The sequence below is a fragment of the Micromys minutus genome (genome assembly GCF_963924665.1).
Source record: "Micromys minutus genome assembly, chromosome: 7".
NCBI lineage: Eukaryota > Metazoa > Chordata > Mammalia > Rodentia > Muridae > Micromys > Micromys minutus.
In genome coordinates, this window is record NC_137976.1 from 47,868,095 (window position 1) to 47,884,967 (window position 16,873).

A 16,873-nucleotide genomic window follows, 5' to 3' on the forward strand; every position below is an offset into this window, starting at 1 on the left:
ACAAAATACATAAAGAACTCAAGAAACTAGTTATCAAAACCCAAAACAATTCAATGAAATACAGGAATAGAGAATTATCAACAGAGGGATCTCAAATGGCTGAGAAACACTTAAAGAAATGTTCAAATCCCTTGCCATTAAGGAAATGTAAATCAAAATTATTTTGAGATACCGTCTTATGCCTGTCAGATGGCTATGATCAATAACACAGTAACAGCTCATGCTTTGGAAGATGTGGGGCAAGGGGAACATTCTTCCATTGCTGATGGGAGTGCATACTTGTACAGCCACTGTAAAAATTAATATGTTGGTTTCTCAGAAAATTGGGACTCAGTATACCTCAAGGTCCAGATATATCACTCATGGGCATATATTGAAAGGATTCTGCTGCCAAAAATAAAAATATTCACTCAGTTGTATTTTTTCTCTACTCATAATAGCCAGAAACTGAAAATATTTATACAATGGAGTAATATTCAGCTGTTTAAAATGTTACATCATGAAATCTGCAAGTGAATGGATCCAACTTAAAGTTCTTTAGGAGCCATGCATGGATTTCCCTGGGAAGAGGAAATACAATAGATTTTGTGGTAGACTGAGGAGGTTGATGACAAAAGAAAGAGGGTTCACGTAAGGGGCAGAATACAGAGAAAGACAGCGAGAATTGGTAGCATATGGTTGCTGGTCTGGAAACCTAGGACACTGGGAACTTCCTGAGACTTATGAAGGTGAGCCTAATGAGGACTTGTAGAGAACATGGATGAAGTGAGGGCAATGGGGTAGATAGAGTTAGAGTAAAACAGCAGCTTCCGTTCGTCTATAGCACAGAGGGAAAACTAGTGTAGATAGCAGTTAATTGGATATTTTCAAATGGCCAGCACATATTTTGACTGTTTCAAATATAAGGAAATGATATATGGTTGAGATAGACATCTTCATACACTCATCTACTAACTGTAAATTGTACATATGTGTTAAAGTGTCACAGTGTGTGACACTAACATGGAACTATATATTGATTGAAAATGAAAATATATTTTAAAATACACTAATATGGTCAGAGTTTTTCTTAATTTCTTACTACCACTACTCAACTGCTAGCCATCTTCACTTCTATTTTTTTAAAAATATCACTTCTAGAGCTGAAGGGGTTGCAACCCCCTAGGAAGAACAACAATATCAACTAACCAGAACCCCCCCCCCCCAGAAATCCCAGGAACTGGACTATCCATGTGAACTGAGATCCATGTGAACCAGAGTACACGTGGACAGACCAATGGCTCCAGCCACGTATGTAGCAGAGAATGGCATTGTCTGACAGCAATAGGAGGAGAAACCCTTGGTCCTGTGAAGGCTCATTTCTGCAGTGTAGAGGAATGGCAGGATGTTAAGGTGGGAGTGGGTTGGTGGTACAAGGAGCATCCTCTTAGAAGCATGAAGAGAGGGGATGGGAGAGTGGGGACCCAGGAAAGGGGATTGCATTTAAAATGTAAATACATAAATTATCCAATAAAAATCACTTCTAGTTTGTAAAGCTTTTAACCTTCTCTTTTTGTGTTCAACTTCTTACAATGAAGGGTAAGAGCTTCCTTTTTCTTTTCTTTCATAATTTTAGAAGAATGGGTCTGTAATAGGCCTGGCTCTGAGCTAGCTAGATTATTGTTCTTTTTATTTAAGTAAAAGCTTATCTCAGATCAGGGGCCCTGGAGAACCAACTGTTCGGGTTTAAATGGAAACTATCCTCCACTGCCTCATGTATTTGAACACTTTTCCCCCAGTAGGTGCTGCTGTCTAGGAAAATTATGGCACCCCCAGGAAGTAAGACTTCACTGGTGGAGGAAGTGTGTCACCAGGGTGGGTCTTGAGGGTTTATAGCATAGCATTACTTACTGTTTACTCTGTGTCCTCAACACAGATGCAACATGACAGGCTAGTCTCCTGTCCTGCTGCCCTGTCTTCCCCATAGCATGTGTGTTTCCCTTCTATGACACTGTAAACCCAAGCAAGCCCTTTCTCCTTTCAGTTGCTGGTGTTGTGCTGCTTTTACCAAGTACAACAAGAACGGAGCACACTTACGTTCGAGGAACTCACTGAGGTTTGCTCTCAGTAGCAGTACTTTGAAGCAGATGCGGGAAGCAAGATGAAGCACAAAGAGATCTTGTTCTGTATGAAAGGGGCTACAGAGCCTTACTGTAGCATCACTCAGAAGTGCGGCAGACACTGCCATTTCCATAAGCCAGACAAGTACCCAAGCCCTTGTGTCTTGCCTACTACCGTCCACTTTTCTAACTGTGCAGTGTTTTCAGTTTGCAAGCATTAACTTGGGAAGGCAGTTTTCTGTAGAGAAAGTAAATCCTTGGAAAATAGCTGAACCATGAGCCGCATGCTTTGCTAAAATGAAGGATTGGTCTGAGCGTTAGAACTCTTCTTCATGATCTTATTTCAACATTGTGGACATTGAGAAGTGATAATACTATATTGTTTTAATAGATGGGGCATTGTCTTAGAATTTTACTAAAAGTTATTTATATAGGACCCGCTTCAGACCCATGACTGTCCTGAATATTGTGGACAGAGCAATCAGGGTGGCTTATCATGTATGATCTATCTCTCCTTTCTTGGCAAGGGCCACCCTGCCCTTACAGTGTGGGCAGCACTGCCAACCAGCAGGCACCTTCCTACATAGGATAACACATTCTCAACACATCTTCTGTCTCCCTTTTTAAAAATAAAAATTATTGATTATGGTCTTTGACAGTTTTATACGTGTATACAATATCTTCTGATTACCTTCTCTGCCCTTCTTTTGTCATCTTCCCATTCCTATCAATGCCTTCTTCATACCTGTTTTTTCCCAAACTCATGACTTTGGTTTTGTTCTGTGGCCCACAGTTTAACAAAAACCATCTATGTGACTGATGAGACCTATCGAAGGTTGTTGCTCAGTGAAGTCACCAGTGAGCGCACAACTGAATGCAATGAATCTCCATCTTCCTCAGTCTTTCAGTACCAAACACTTACGCATTGAGGTTTGTGGTCCCTTAAGTTCCTCCTCTACCCGTGCCTGACTATTGGAGAACCCGTTCTTATACAGACCCAGTGCAAAGCCCCTTTTTTTCTTTCATTCATTCAACTTGCCTATGCCAATTCCGTTCATCTTTGTAAAGGTTTCTTTATGTTAAAACAATATCACATTATGCAAATGCTGGAAAAACAAACAAATACATAACAACAAAACCAAACTTTACTAATTTTCAAGTGGAGAAAAAAAAGAAAAGCCATGCTCCATAGCCTAGACTTGAAAGGTCTCTGTATTCCAAACTTGCCTTTCTGCACCTTTGTTTCTCATCCAGCTACTGCCTCAAACATCTCATACCACACACACATACACACACAGAGGAAGAGGGGTGGGAGTGTGCACCTGCCTTGAACTTCAGTACACCCAACTGTTAGCATTTTCTCTTCCTTTGCCTGGAACGACACATTCATCAGTGTCTTCCAGGATGACTTCTGTATCATAAGGCCGTGTTCAGATTCCACACCTGAGATGATCCTGGCCACTCCCTCTCTAGACCTTTCCCTCCTTTCCTCCTGCAAGTCCTGTGTCGCTCAGGCAGAGTTTTACATTAATCGTGTGTAACTTTAGGTTAGTTTGCTTGTTTCATTTTGTAACACACAAAGATGCTCTTTCTTGAGAATAATGTCAAGTTTCTTGAGAACAAAGCCCAAGATTTTTCCATTATATTTAAAATGACCTAGAGGTGTGTGTCTTTAGTGATCTCTGAAAGGTCACAATAAACATTTGTTAATTAACTGAATCTTTAAGTACTGTTTTTAAGCACACTGGGAAGTGCTCACAAAAGTATAAGACTTCATTTGAAAATAATTTATGGGAGTAGGTAAAAGAAAAATCTGGTTACATTTGGGTTGATCGCTGTACAAACCACAAAAACAAGTTTACCTCTTGTTCACCTTTCCACTTTTCCATCTTCTTTCAATTGAGTAATTCACAAGGACTGTTTAAAAGTTTGTCCAAACACAGTCTTGGCTTCTCTAGCAGAAACGAATGTGAATGTGTGTTCCAGCTCCCCTTTGTAAATAATCTCATTTGCCCCTGAAGTTCAAGTTCAAGGTTGCTCTTCCCATTGTGAAGCTGACAGCTTCTGTTCATATGCAGCAGGCTGGAATATAAGGCAGAAAAAAAGGCTGTGCGTTTGGGGATTTGGTGAGCAGAGAGGATAATAGGAAAGATTGATATGGCTTCGTAGAAGAGTTATTTTAAGTCCAGAGAATGCCTCTCCCCCTGCTGAAAGGGCCTTTAGAAAATATTACCCAGACAGAAAAGCTGTGGGGGCCATTCCCACCACCTGGGATAGCCATTCCGGTCTGCAGGCTGTTGCTGCCACCTGCTGCAAGCAAGCAGCCATGGAGGGGCTGCCACTCCTGTCTTGCCGCTTCAGAATAGCAGATGCATTCAACTAATATGCCTCAGCCATCTGAGAATTGTCTTCTCTAAAAGTCTAGACAGATCCCAAGGGAAAATTGGAAAAATTTGATGCCTTCAGTCTGCATAAATTTCTAGGTATTAGAATCATAAACCATAAATCAAAAAAAAAAAAAAAAAAAGCTGGCTAAGATAGATTCAACCAGCAGCCACCTATGTGTGCCTCTAATAAACCACCCTAGCAACAGCAGGGATTCTGTTAAAAGTGAACCTCTAGCTCTAAAAAAAATCACACCCTCCTGTTTAATAAGACATTCTCTTGCTCTCTTATTAGATTTTCCTCGTTTTAATGCAATAAGAGATGTCTAAATACTCCAAGTAAGAATTCAGTAAATTTGGGTTTTTATTGGATTTTTATGACAAATGTAGTAAGAGGTGATAAGTTCCTCTGCACATATATAATCTGTCTTCATCTAGTAGGGTTACCAAGTCTCAGATCAGAATCTTTTTTAAGACATCTACTGTCAGGTTTTATTAAGTCCCATTACTGACCCACCAGAATTCTCAGCTTCATTAAGTAAGGTACCCTGGGCAGTTAAATCACTTCCTATCTTCCCTTCAAGGATTTGAACAGCTAACCCTCCTTGGAAAAGTCATCAGGGCCACCTGACTTACATACCCACTGATTCACTTTATAATTAGTTCTTTATGGTTTTTTGGCTTAGCCAGATCAAGCTTTTAGACCTTCATCTAAAAAGGTCCCGGCTATGACAATCAGCAATTTTCCATTTGGCCTCCAAACTAAAGAGGACATGGGGTGAGGAAGACGCCCTCACTTCTCCCTTCCACAGAAATAATTATTTACCTATAAGACACTAGACAATGGATTTAGTTGGACAGCCAACACTGCTCCGTTACTCTTCAGGGTTTACTAAAATCAAATACGTTAACCATTGTTCTTTCACCCTGGGGCTATTCAGGAAAGAAAATATATCTTAAGATGGAACTGAAATGCTATTATGAGAGGCAGCTAGCTCATGTTTGCTAAATGACTTTGTGTTCTTGAAAGAAAATGTATAAAAAGCATCCAGGGACTGCTCTGCACGATTTCCTTTGTTTCGATTTTAGAAGCAGCTTGACTGACAGAGAATGAAGGAGAGAATCTTGGGATATGGAAACGTCTTTTAAAGGTGAGACAGGCACAAGGTTTCAGAGAACAGTTTCCACATTGTTCTTGTGAAGGTTATACTTAGCCCTGAACACAGTACTTTCCTGTCTGCATTTCATTTCCTGGGGACTTGCCATGTGATCAACAGCCCCAGCCCTGTGCTAGAGTTTGCTTAGCTGGAGACAGCAAGTACCTCCTGTGATCTCTGCAGAAACGCTGGTGTGAACTCCTCGGGAGACAATGGGGGAAAAATGGACATACTGTGTGGTTTATGCCACCATCCAGATACAGCTTTTCAAAGGTAAGACTTCCGGTCATGCTGGTTCTTTCAGATGGCTGCATTGGGGATCTTTACTCCTTTGAAATGCTTGGAGACAGCAATCGATCACTAAAGGACAAGCTGTTGCTAAGATTGTCAGTTATCTGTTTAAGTGGCCACTACGGGAAAGATGCTGGAGTCGATGAGTGTTAAACCTAAGAAGAGAACAGACGGTTCGTGCCATTGCTCTGGCCTCTCTTCACCATTCTTCCTCTTCCAAGAGTCTTGAGTATTGGGAAGATGTGTGTCTTGGAGAAGAAATGTTCCTGGATCATATAAAGACTGCAGCAAACTAAGACACCCTACAATCACGGTCAGAGAGCCTTGTTCAGCTTTTAATCCTCTCTCGAGCATTTCGTTTCTTTTCGAATTAACAAGTGTCTCGCCTCCCTAATACCACTGCCATTAGTGGTTGGATTTAAGTCTAACTCAGTCACGTACAAGGGGTAACTTGCAAAGCCAAGCTGAGTTCTTTATCACCATGGGAAACAGAATGTAAAAGGCCCATTTCAAAATGGAAGGAGAAAAGCTTAGTTCTGATCAGCACAGTACACAATTAATACTGAGACCCCGAGTTTCTAAACAATTAGCAATGTATGACTATGAAGATCGCAAGAGTTTCTGAATCAAAAACACATTGGAACTGGTGGTCTAAATAGGCTGAGGGGCGTGTTGTTGAAGGATCATTCCTGGAGAGTTACATTCAGATGTGTACCCTCTGCCTACACAAACTTTGTCCACCCACAAACGTATACTAATTCCTATCCATCAAGTGCCTTTGTTTCTTCTCAGCTGCTTGTCATCTGCACTCCAGGGGACTTGTCACAATAATGTACTACTTCTGGAATAGTGAACTATAAAAGGGCATCTGAAGCATCTCTGAAGACATATCAAGGTCTCAGTGCGGAACTAATTTTGAGTGGTCTGTACCATGCAGTCGGGTTGCTGATGGGAGAGAGAACCTTTCATATCTAGCATTTCATGAGCTGATTAAAGATGATACCCTCGGGAACTTCTACCTGAGGCATCTGATCTTTTCTCTTTGGGGGGAGATAACTGCATGGAGATGTAGGTCCCTTCGTCTTCAGAGAAAATGTCAAGTTTCTTATTCTACTCAGCCAGACTGAATGGGGGAGGCAGTTTGGAGTATGGAGCTAGTGTTAAAGAAAACTACAGATGTGACTAACTGTGGAGAGATTTCATGTTCTCTTAAGGGAGTGCGTCTCTGAAGGTTCTACTTCATTTCTCACTGCTTTTCCTTTCTTTTTGATAAGGGAAAAGAACATTACCTTATGAAGCATGAAGATTAATAAGATAACACATACAAAAGACTCTCATAAATACATAGTATTTTAAAAAACAAAAGCCACTTCATTATAAAGAACTTGCAAATAAAGTTTGAAAAGAACACTATTATACTTAGAGTAGGTGTCACAGATGGTGATACAGAAAGGTCAACAATAGTCATGTGGATTAACAGCTTCATGCTAAGCTTGCTGGGGCACTTCTGTGTTTAAACAGACTTAATTTATGGGGCTGAAGAGGGAGTTGAGCAATTAAGAGCACTTGCTGCTCTTATAGGGTTTGGTTCCTAGTCCCCACATACGGCAGCTCACACTGAGTTGTAACTTCAGTCCTTGAAGGATCTGTGGGCATCTGTACTCATATTCATATGCAGACACATACTCATTCATAGAGGTAAGTAATAATAATTAGTTTTCAAACACACTTGATTTTACTGATAGAAATTTTCAGTTGCTTTTTGGACAGACCAACAGTTTCCTCTATTTATCTTAACACACACACACACACACACACACATGCACACACACACACACACACACACACACACACACACACATTACATATATACTTTGAGACTTAGAGACCTAAAGGAACACTCCAGGGGAATAATGTAAACTGACAATTCATGACCTTCCATTCCAGGAGTATGGGAAGAACTATTCAATGCTGGAGATAATGTGTATGCTCTACCTGGTTCTGATGTCAACTTGACCTGCCAAACAGAAAAAGACAGACTTCTTGGTACAGATGCAGTGGTCCAAGGTCACAGAGAGGACTGACTTGATTGCTGTTTATCATCCCCAATATGGCTTCCACTATATGCAGGGGCAAGCATGTGAGTCATAAGTGTCTGCCATAGAAACTCTGAAGGATGTAACTACATGGAATCTATACTTAAGGAGTATTTCTTCCACCCTCAGTGGAAAGTGTGAGTTCAGCTTTACTCTGTATCCAGGAGGCATCAAGACTACAGTCTACAACCTCATTGTGGAACCCTGTGACTATAACCTACTTAAGACTCCCCTGCCTTCATGTACCTATCACTCATTGAGCAAATACACAAATATGGCAACCATGTTCTAGATTTGGTATCAAACACACAGAGACTTAGCAGAAAGAAATATTGTCTGAGAAGGAAAGTAGCAACAGATCAAAGAATGCCACAGATAAACGAAAAGTCAAAACAGTGGTAAATGTTAATCTCAAGAACTGCAATAGTTGAGAGCATGGCAGAATTCAGGGAACTCATTGAGAAGGAACACTTAAAGTATGAGAAATGAGTAGTTGTCAATGAAATTTTAGAGAGGTGGGGGTTCTGAGTGACCTAGAAATTGGGTGGAGACAGCCATGAGAAATGCTTTGCCAAGTTTTAGAATATGGGAATATGAAAGTAGGGTTATAGAAGAAACACAGTGAGGATGAGATTATGCCACACTAGTTGGCTATGTTCAGGGTTATGAGTTCTACATAAGAATTATAAAAGGAAATGTAACTTTTCCAACAAGAGGTTAAGATGACACTTGTTTCTTGTGTTTGTGTTCATGTTATAAAGAGACGACAATAGCTTCAGTTTGAGAATGTCTTTACAGTGGACAGGGAAAAAATGATGGGAACATAGTAGAAGATCAATTTTGGCTGTCCACAAGAAATGTAATGACAGTCTGGTAGATATAAATGGGAATATATACATTTTACATACTGGGTATAGGATACACATGACTTGATCATAGAGTGGATGTATGATAAGGATAAAGTGTAGAAGGAAAACACTTAGAAGGCAACACTGGACTTCTGCTGTGCACACCTGCATAGTGGTGTCAGCAGCTGGGAGAGAAGATGAAGGAAGTGGAGTGACTTTGTGAGTGAATTTACTAAAGTGAATCTGGATATTTACTATAGGGCAGGAAAATGGGCCATCAAAGCTCCTGAACATGCAGGAGCATTTAGACTGTTCAGGTTTCAAGGACTTGCATTTATGAGAAAGTCCTGAATTTAAGCTTTATGCCCATTCTGCCTAGAAAAGAAGTTGTCTTGGGGCCTGTCTTCCAAGTTCTCTGAGCCTGCTCTGAAAACCATCCTTTTAATATATGTTCTACATGAGCCAATTCTAAAGTAAAATGATTTCTATTCCTACTAATGGGAACAGATGACAATAAAAAACAGCAAATGTGAAGTGCACTGAAAATTGGGTGTTTGAAACTCAGAGGGGAAATAGGCAAGTAATAATGATAAAAGACCAACAAACACAAGCTCAGGGGAGGCTTGCTGCAGGAGACATGGGGCTGTCCTGATACAAAGCAGGTATAGATGTCTAAACTCCTCTCCATGTCTAACTCTTGCTGCTCCAAGACAAAGATTTTCAGACAATCTCAGGGTAACGTAGGATCCCATCAAATGGAGCAAAAGACAACTTCAGATCAGTTGACAATGGCATATGTGGAGTATGGTTAAAATAAAGGAAGACCTTTTGAAAGCTACACTTAGCTACAGGTACTTTGGATTCCAGCAATAAACAGTGAGCTGGATGTGCCACTTACTTTAGACATCATGGAGTTCCACTGCACAATAATTTCAGCTTTCTAAGCTTTTGGATTCTTACAGAACAAGTGTAAATGATTATCGTCCCTCCTTCATGGGTACCATTATCTTGATAATTAGATAAGGTAATCTGTGAAAAGCACTTACTACCATTTCTATTAAAAGATATGAGTTTAGCTATAGAAATGTCTTAGCAGTTAGTTAAAAGCACTTGTTTTTCTTGCAGAGGACCTAAATTCAATTCCCAGCATCCATATGATGGCTTACAGCCAACATTAACTCAGCTTTGGAGGACCTGATGCTTTCTTCTAACCTGTTTAGATAACAGGCACACATAGGTATGTACAGGCAAACATTCATATACATACATAAATAAATAAATAAATAAATAAATAAATAAATATTCAAAACAAGATAGGAGCTTTGCAAATGATTTGTGTTAATAGTAATAGTAGTAATAGTAATATGAGGAGTAACTTCATTTTTCAATATTTTTTAATTGAAGAACTTTATTTTAAAAAACAAAGATAAATGTACAAATTTTAAGCATTTTAGCATAAAAGTATACGAATACATTTTTGCCATTGCTTGGCTTTTTTTTTAAGGTTGTAATTAAGTATTAGTGGATATATATACATACACATATGTATATAGGTAAAAATAATATAAAAAAGAGGCTATTAATTTGAAGGGATAGGAGAGAAACTGTGAGGGGCTGACGCAAGGAAGGAAGGATGTGATACAGTTCTATTTTATTTAAAATATATTCTTTTGTTGTTGTTGAATTTCACACAGTCTGTGAGTTGTTTCTGGGGTGTTCAGAGCTTTCTAGGGTTAGTATCCCATTAGCAGTGACTGCATATTATGTCTGTTCTTTTGTGACTGGGTTATCTCACTCAGGATGATATTCTCTAGATGCATCCATTTTCTTAAGAATTTCGTTAAGTCATTGTTTCTGATAACTGAGTAGTATTCCGTTGTGTAAATGTACCACAATTTTTGTATCCATTCATCTACTGAAGGGCATCTGGGTTCTTTACAGCTTCTGTTGATTATAAATAGAGCTGCAATGAACATTGTGGTGCATGTATCTTTGTTGTATGTTGGAGCGTCTCTGGGGTAAATGCCCAGAAGTGAAATAACTGGGTCTTCAGGTATTATGATGTCCATTTTTCTGAGGAACCGCCAGACTGATTTCCAGAGTGGTTGTATCAGTTTACAACCCCAACAACAGAGGAGAAATGTTCCTCTTTCTCTACATCCTCGCCAGCATCTGTTGTCATCTGAGGTTTGGATCTTGGCCAATCTGACTGGTGTGAGGTAGAATCTCAGGGTTGTTTTGATTTGCATTTCCCTGATGGCTAAAAATGTTGAGCACTTCCTTAGATGTTTCTCAGCCATTTGTTATCCCTCGATTGAGAACTTTTTGTTTAAGTCTGTACCCCATTTTTAAATAGGGTTGTTTGTTTCACTGGTGTCTAGCTTTTTGAGTTTTTTGTATACCTTGGATATTAGGCCTCTATCTGATGTAGGGTTGGTAAAGGTATTTTCCCACTCTGTTGGCTGCTGTTTTGTTTTCTTGACAGTATCTTTAGCCCTACAGAAACTTTGCAGTCTCATTAAGTCCCATTTGTTAATTTTTGACCTTAGAGCTTGAGCCATTGGTGTTTTGTTCAGGAAATTTTCTCCTGTGCCTATATGTTCTAAAGTTTTCCCTACTTTCTCATCTAATAGTTTCAGTGTACCTGATTTAATGTGGATATCTTTGATCCACTTATACTTGAGCTTTGTACAAGGAGATAAGAAAGGGTCTATTTTCACTCTTCTGCAATCTGAGTGCCAGTTAGACCAACACCATTTGTTGAATAGGCTGTCCTTTTTCCACTGAATGTGTACAGCTCCTTTGTCAAAAATTAGGTGACCATATATGTGAGGGTTCATTTCTGAACCTTCTATTCTATTCCATTGATCCACATGCCTATTTCTGTACCAGTACCATGCAGTTTTCAGCACTATTGCCTTTTTAATATAGCTTGAGGTATATTAAAAAGTGATAGTGATTCCTGCAGATGTTTTCTTGTTGTTGAGGATGGATTTCGCTATTCTAGGTCTTTTGTTATTCCAGATGAAATTGCACATTGCTCTTTCCAACTCAATGAAGAACTGGGTTGGAATTTTTATGGGGATTGCATTGAATCTGTAGATTGCTTTTGGTAAAATGGCCATTTTCAAATGTTGATCCTTCCAATCCATGAACATATGAGATCTTTCCATTTTCTGAGTTCTTCCTCGATTTTCTTTTTTAGAGCTTTGAAGTTCTTGTCATACAGGTCCTTCACTTGCTTAGTTAGGGTCACACCAAAGTATTTCATAGTTTTTGTGACTATTGTGAAGGGTATCTGTTCCCTAATTTTTTTCTCCACATGTTTGTCCTTTGAATAAAGGAAGGCTACTGATTTGTTTGAGTTAATTTTATATTAGCCACTTTGCTGAACTTGTTTATCATCTGTAGGAGTTCTCTGATGGAATTTGTGGGGTCGCTTAAGTACACTGTCATATAATCTACAAATAGTCTTAATAGTAATAGTAGTAATAGTACTATGGGGAGTAACTTCATTTTTCAATTTTTATTAAAAAGATTTCATTTTTTGTAGAGTGTTATAATTTAGAATCCAATGAGATATTGTCAGACATTAACACAAGTTCACCTTGACTTTGGATTCAAACATAGTTTTAGTATAATGTGTCAAATAGATTATGCTATCACAACTCTGAGGACCTATCTCATCAATACGTCATTGAGAAGTGGTCACATGGATGTATCTGCCATCCCTGTATCTAAAAGACTACCACCATCCTTCTTCTCGACAACTGGGATATATGCTATAAACAATATGATATGGTTCCAATGAAGGCAAGAATAAAAAAGAGGTATTTATTCTGTAGTGACATTGACTTAAAAAGAGACAAATACAATAGTTTGGTTTCTAACCACCGAACCTGTAAATAGATGGAGAATCGGAGCCATATTTATGTTTTCTGCAGTTAGAAAATTTTCAGTGTTCTCTCTGAGCTTTTGCTGTTGATCCTCCAGATCAGATGGGAAACAGCAGTGCTAAAGGCACAGTGTTTGTGTGGAGTATTCTGTACACACAGATTCCAATTCATTAAAAGATAAAAAACAAAAAAGAAAAGAAACTAAGTAGATACAAAATCCAAGGCTGAAAATGGAGCTGGGGAGTTACGACAGTAGAGGACGTCCCTGTTCTTTAACTGTGTGAACAAGTCCCCACCCGATGGCATGTTAGCTTTCCACTGTAACCATTGTATCAAGATCCCTGTTGCGCTTCTGCAAGACATTTATGTTTCTAAGCCAGATGAGTGAGCAAGTCACACATATGAAGTAGAAAAATGTATGAAGAACATAAAGAAGTGTAAACTGAACTGATACAAGGAAAGACTAGGAGACTCGGAGGTGGCAAGGTTCATTGCTCTTCCCATTTCCTTTTGTCGTCATACGAGTCATTCTTCCTGGTCATTTACAAAACCAGACATGTCTAAATCCTGTTCTTGTGTTTCCTGAGGGCTCAAGAAAGAAAGGAAGCTAGCTGATCTCTTTTCATAATATTTTGTCTCTGTGTGTCTCAGTGTGTGCAGAAGCTGTGGATATAAATGGAAATATGATGAATAATTAATTTGGTATTTGCTTCATTTTTATTTCAATTTAATATGTTTCTTCCTAAATCAGAAGTCTTAGAGTTATTTGAAGAAACATAGCTCCCTGAGTTAATCCTTGGTTTATAATAAACTACATTTCAGGAATCCGTGTGATACTTGGTTTATAGTACTTCATATAGTAGTTTTTAGCATATGAAAGAAAATGTCATTTTTATAAGAGTACAGCATGGCTTAATTTTCCAAATTGCAGTCAAAGCACAGAGGTTGTTAATGATGCCAAAAACGAAAGTGGAAGAGAAAGAAGTAGATAGAGATGTAGCACTAATACATGTAGTAGAAATAGGTGGGTTTGCACTGTAGTTCAGTGGCACAGCATCTGCCAGCATTGGGGATGGCACGGAGGTCCTTCACCAGCATCACAAGAAAAAGAAGAGAAATGATAGAAACGGATAGGAACATTCTAATCTTGGAAACATGACAATGAACAATCATAGTTACTTGCACAAGATCAAACCAGCCAACATTCCTGCACGGGGAGAGCCAAGCAAGCACCCACTCTAAGCCGAGAAGATACTATGTATGGGAGGAAGAGTCAGTTTCCCTTGATTCTGGGCCTTGGCATGTAGAGCATACTTCAGTGAATGGCCCACACCTATATGTAGACATGACCCTTGGTTAAAATACTTTAGAATAGGGCACAAGTGTCAGAAAGAAAGTGGGCTGGACCAGGGAGATGCAGAGAATGAAAATAATTAAGATATCGCATTGTGTGTATCAATAAAATTTGCAAAACCTTTTAAGTTTATTTGAGTACTAATGAATATTGTTATATTAATATTAAAAAATCAATAAAATATTATTGAAAAACAAATGAACACACAGTAGTTTAAGAACTGTAAAGGAAGAAAGATCACAAAAGGGTAGAAAGGTGGGCAGGCACTAAATAGTGACAGCATATGAAAACATGTAAGTCAAAGGATAGAACATTGTAAATTCTAAGCTTATCACCATTTTTCATTTAAAATATAATGTAGTAAAAAATAATTCAGTATTCATAAGCTAAATCTTACCTATGTGGTCAAGTTCTCTGTAGACTAACTTGTCATTGAAACTGAATATTGACTTTCATCAGTAGCTTTCTTGTGTGTAGTCTTTGTCCAGCACATAGTTTTTGAGAGATTTTATTGCTGAATTTAAGAGACTGTGGGTTAGGTGTGATAAAGTGGAACACAGAAAAGATGGACTCTTCTGAAGCATCTCCAAGTCCGGTAGAAGGAATAGATATGGATTAAATGGCTTTTTTGTTTTGTTTTTATTAGAAATTTTTACTTACATTTTAAATTTTATCCCCCTTCCTGGTTTCCCCTCCAGAAATCCCTAACCCCCCTTTTCTGTTCCCATGAGGGTGCTCCCCCACTGGCTCTCCCACCCACCCATATCCTCTAACCTCCCACCTTGATATTCCTTTACACTGGGGTATCCAGCCTTGGCAGGACCAAGGGCTTCTCCTCCCATTGGTGCCCAACAAACCTATCCTCTGCTACTTGTGCAGCTGGAACCATGGGTCTGTCCATGTGTGCTTTTTGGGTTGTGGTTTAGTCCATGATAGCACTGGGTGGTTGGTATTGTTCTTTGCGGATTGCAAACCCCTTCAGTTCCTCCATTTCTTTCTCTAACTACTCTGTTGGGGACCCCTATCTCAGTTCAGTGGTTGGCTGTGGGCATCCACATCTGAATTAAATGTTAAGCAGCAGCAGTGAGGAGTTCTGATGCAGGGAGTAAGTGGGTATTGTATGAAAAAAACCCAAATAAACCTGTCCTGAGGAATTCAGGAAAGGTTTCATAGAACCCTTCCATCCCTTGGAGTGGTTATTAGCTAAGAGATAGAGGATGTAGAAATTATCACTAGCAAAGAGACATGCACAGGCTCTGTGGTGCAGGAACTGCATTAACCATAGGATTCTAAAATGAATTAAGACTAGGCAAAAAGAATGTTGTTAAAGCAACTGAAAAAAAAAAGCATAGTCAACAAGATTAGTGTAGTCAATACACATGGAAATCAATTGAAGTGGTTTTCTTTAAGCATTTCAAATATGGGGTGGTTTTTACTTGGATGTGTTTTGTTTGCTTTGACTAAGGTCTAGGGAATGGATTAAGAAGAAGCAGAAAAGATAGTGTAAGTTCAACTAAGTTACATAATATCAGAAATGGAGAGGAGTTGGGATGATAACTATGAGTGGCAAAGAGATTGATGGAGAGCAATATCCAGACCAGAGCAATGCTTAAGTAGCTCATCTGGTGGTACTTTGCATTACGGAAATTGAAACTCAAAGCATGGTCAAGCATGATACATTGGTTTTCAGAATCTGAGACTCACTCACTGTGTTCGGGGACGCTGGTATCTGACCTGATTGTCCAGAGATCATTCATATGTTTGACTTAGGTAGGAAGTTGAAAATACGAACATATATACGGCTGACTGCTGCCCCTCAGCCAGCACAGCAGCTTAAATACACATGCCATTTTAATCCCTTTTCTGAACATCAGGTTAGACTGGATTTCTAGATGTGAAAGGAGAAATCTAGGTAGAGAAATCAAATGAGAAAAACTATGTGGTGCTTCAACTCAGAGCACAGAGTTGACAGGACAACAAAAAGTAGATAAAAAGAAAAAGAGTGAGAAGTGAGAACCAGGTCACAGAAGCCTACAAAGATAATTGCATAAAAGCAGCAGCCATCAATCCTGACACTTCTTGGAAGGCAAATGGTTATTGGATTGTATTTAGGAGCATGAAAGGTATTGACCACTTAGTGGGAGCTTGTGTTAGCCACATTACGGAATAGAAAAGGAACCGGATGGAGGAAAGAGCTGAGAGTGGGAAACAGAGGACTGGGGAGTGGAGAGGGCTGTGGGGACAGCAAGTATTGGTGCAGCTTCTAGTCACTAATTCATAGAAACAGAAGGAGTGTGAATGTTTAGACAAAGCTTTGTGTTGGTGTTGTGGCATGGGTGGTTTTAGATAATTCAAAGCACATAACTATACTCCAAAGCCAATAGACGGGATACGCTTAAAAAGAATAAACTATATAAGAGTTTATGAAATATCAGCCATGATTTCTGAGAAGATGGGGGCTACTTAGATCCACAATAGTAGAACTATTCAGAAATAGAGGATGCATTTATAATGTTTGTAACAGCATCCATTAATTACATGTAGTTATGTTTCATTGTGACATTTTATAGACACATATAATGTATTCTGATTATATTCACCCACATTGCCCTCTCTTGTCTCCCTCCCATTTCTACTAGCAGACTTTTCTTCCCAACTAGCCTCTTTTCTACCTTCCTGTCTTAACCAAACTCTTTTAAAGTATGATAGACAGAAAGGGAGACAAGATGACTGCTGTTCATTTCCAGG

The 16,873-nt window shown here is 39.1% G+C and overlaps 1 protein-coding gene across 1 annotated transcript in view; it reads left to right on the forward strand.

Annotated features, from left to right (window-relative positions):
- Positions 1–5,852: 5,852 nt before the first annotated feature.
- Positions 5,853–16,873, forward strand: part of CD96 (CD96 molecule) — a gene marked incomplete at both ends in the record, with an annotated part of 83,703 nt that continues 72,682 nt past the window's right edge. Inside the window, 4 exon segments of the mRNA XM_080919500.1 lie at positions 5,853–5,913; positions 7,879–7,958; positions 7,960–8,079; positions 8,083–8,233. Of these exon segments, the coding sequence (XP_080775626.1) occupies positions 5,853–5,913; positions 7,879–7,958; positions 7,960–8,079; positions 8,083–8,233 (412 nt within the window).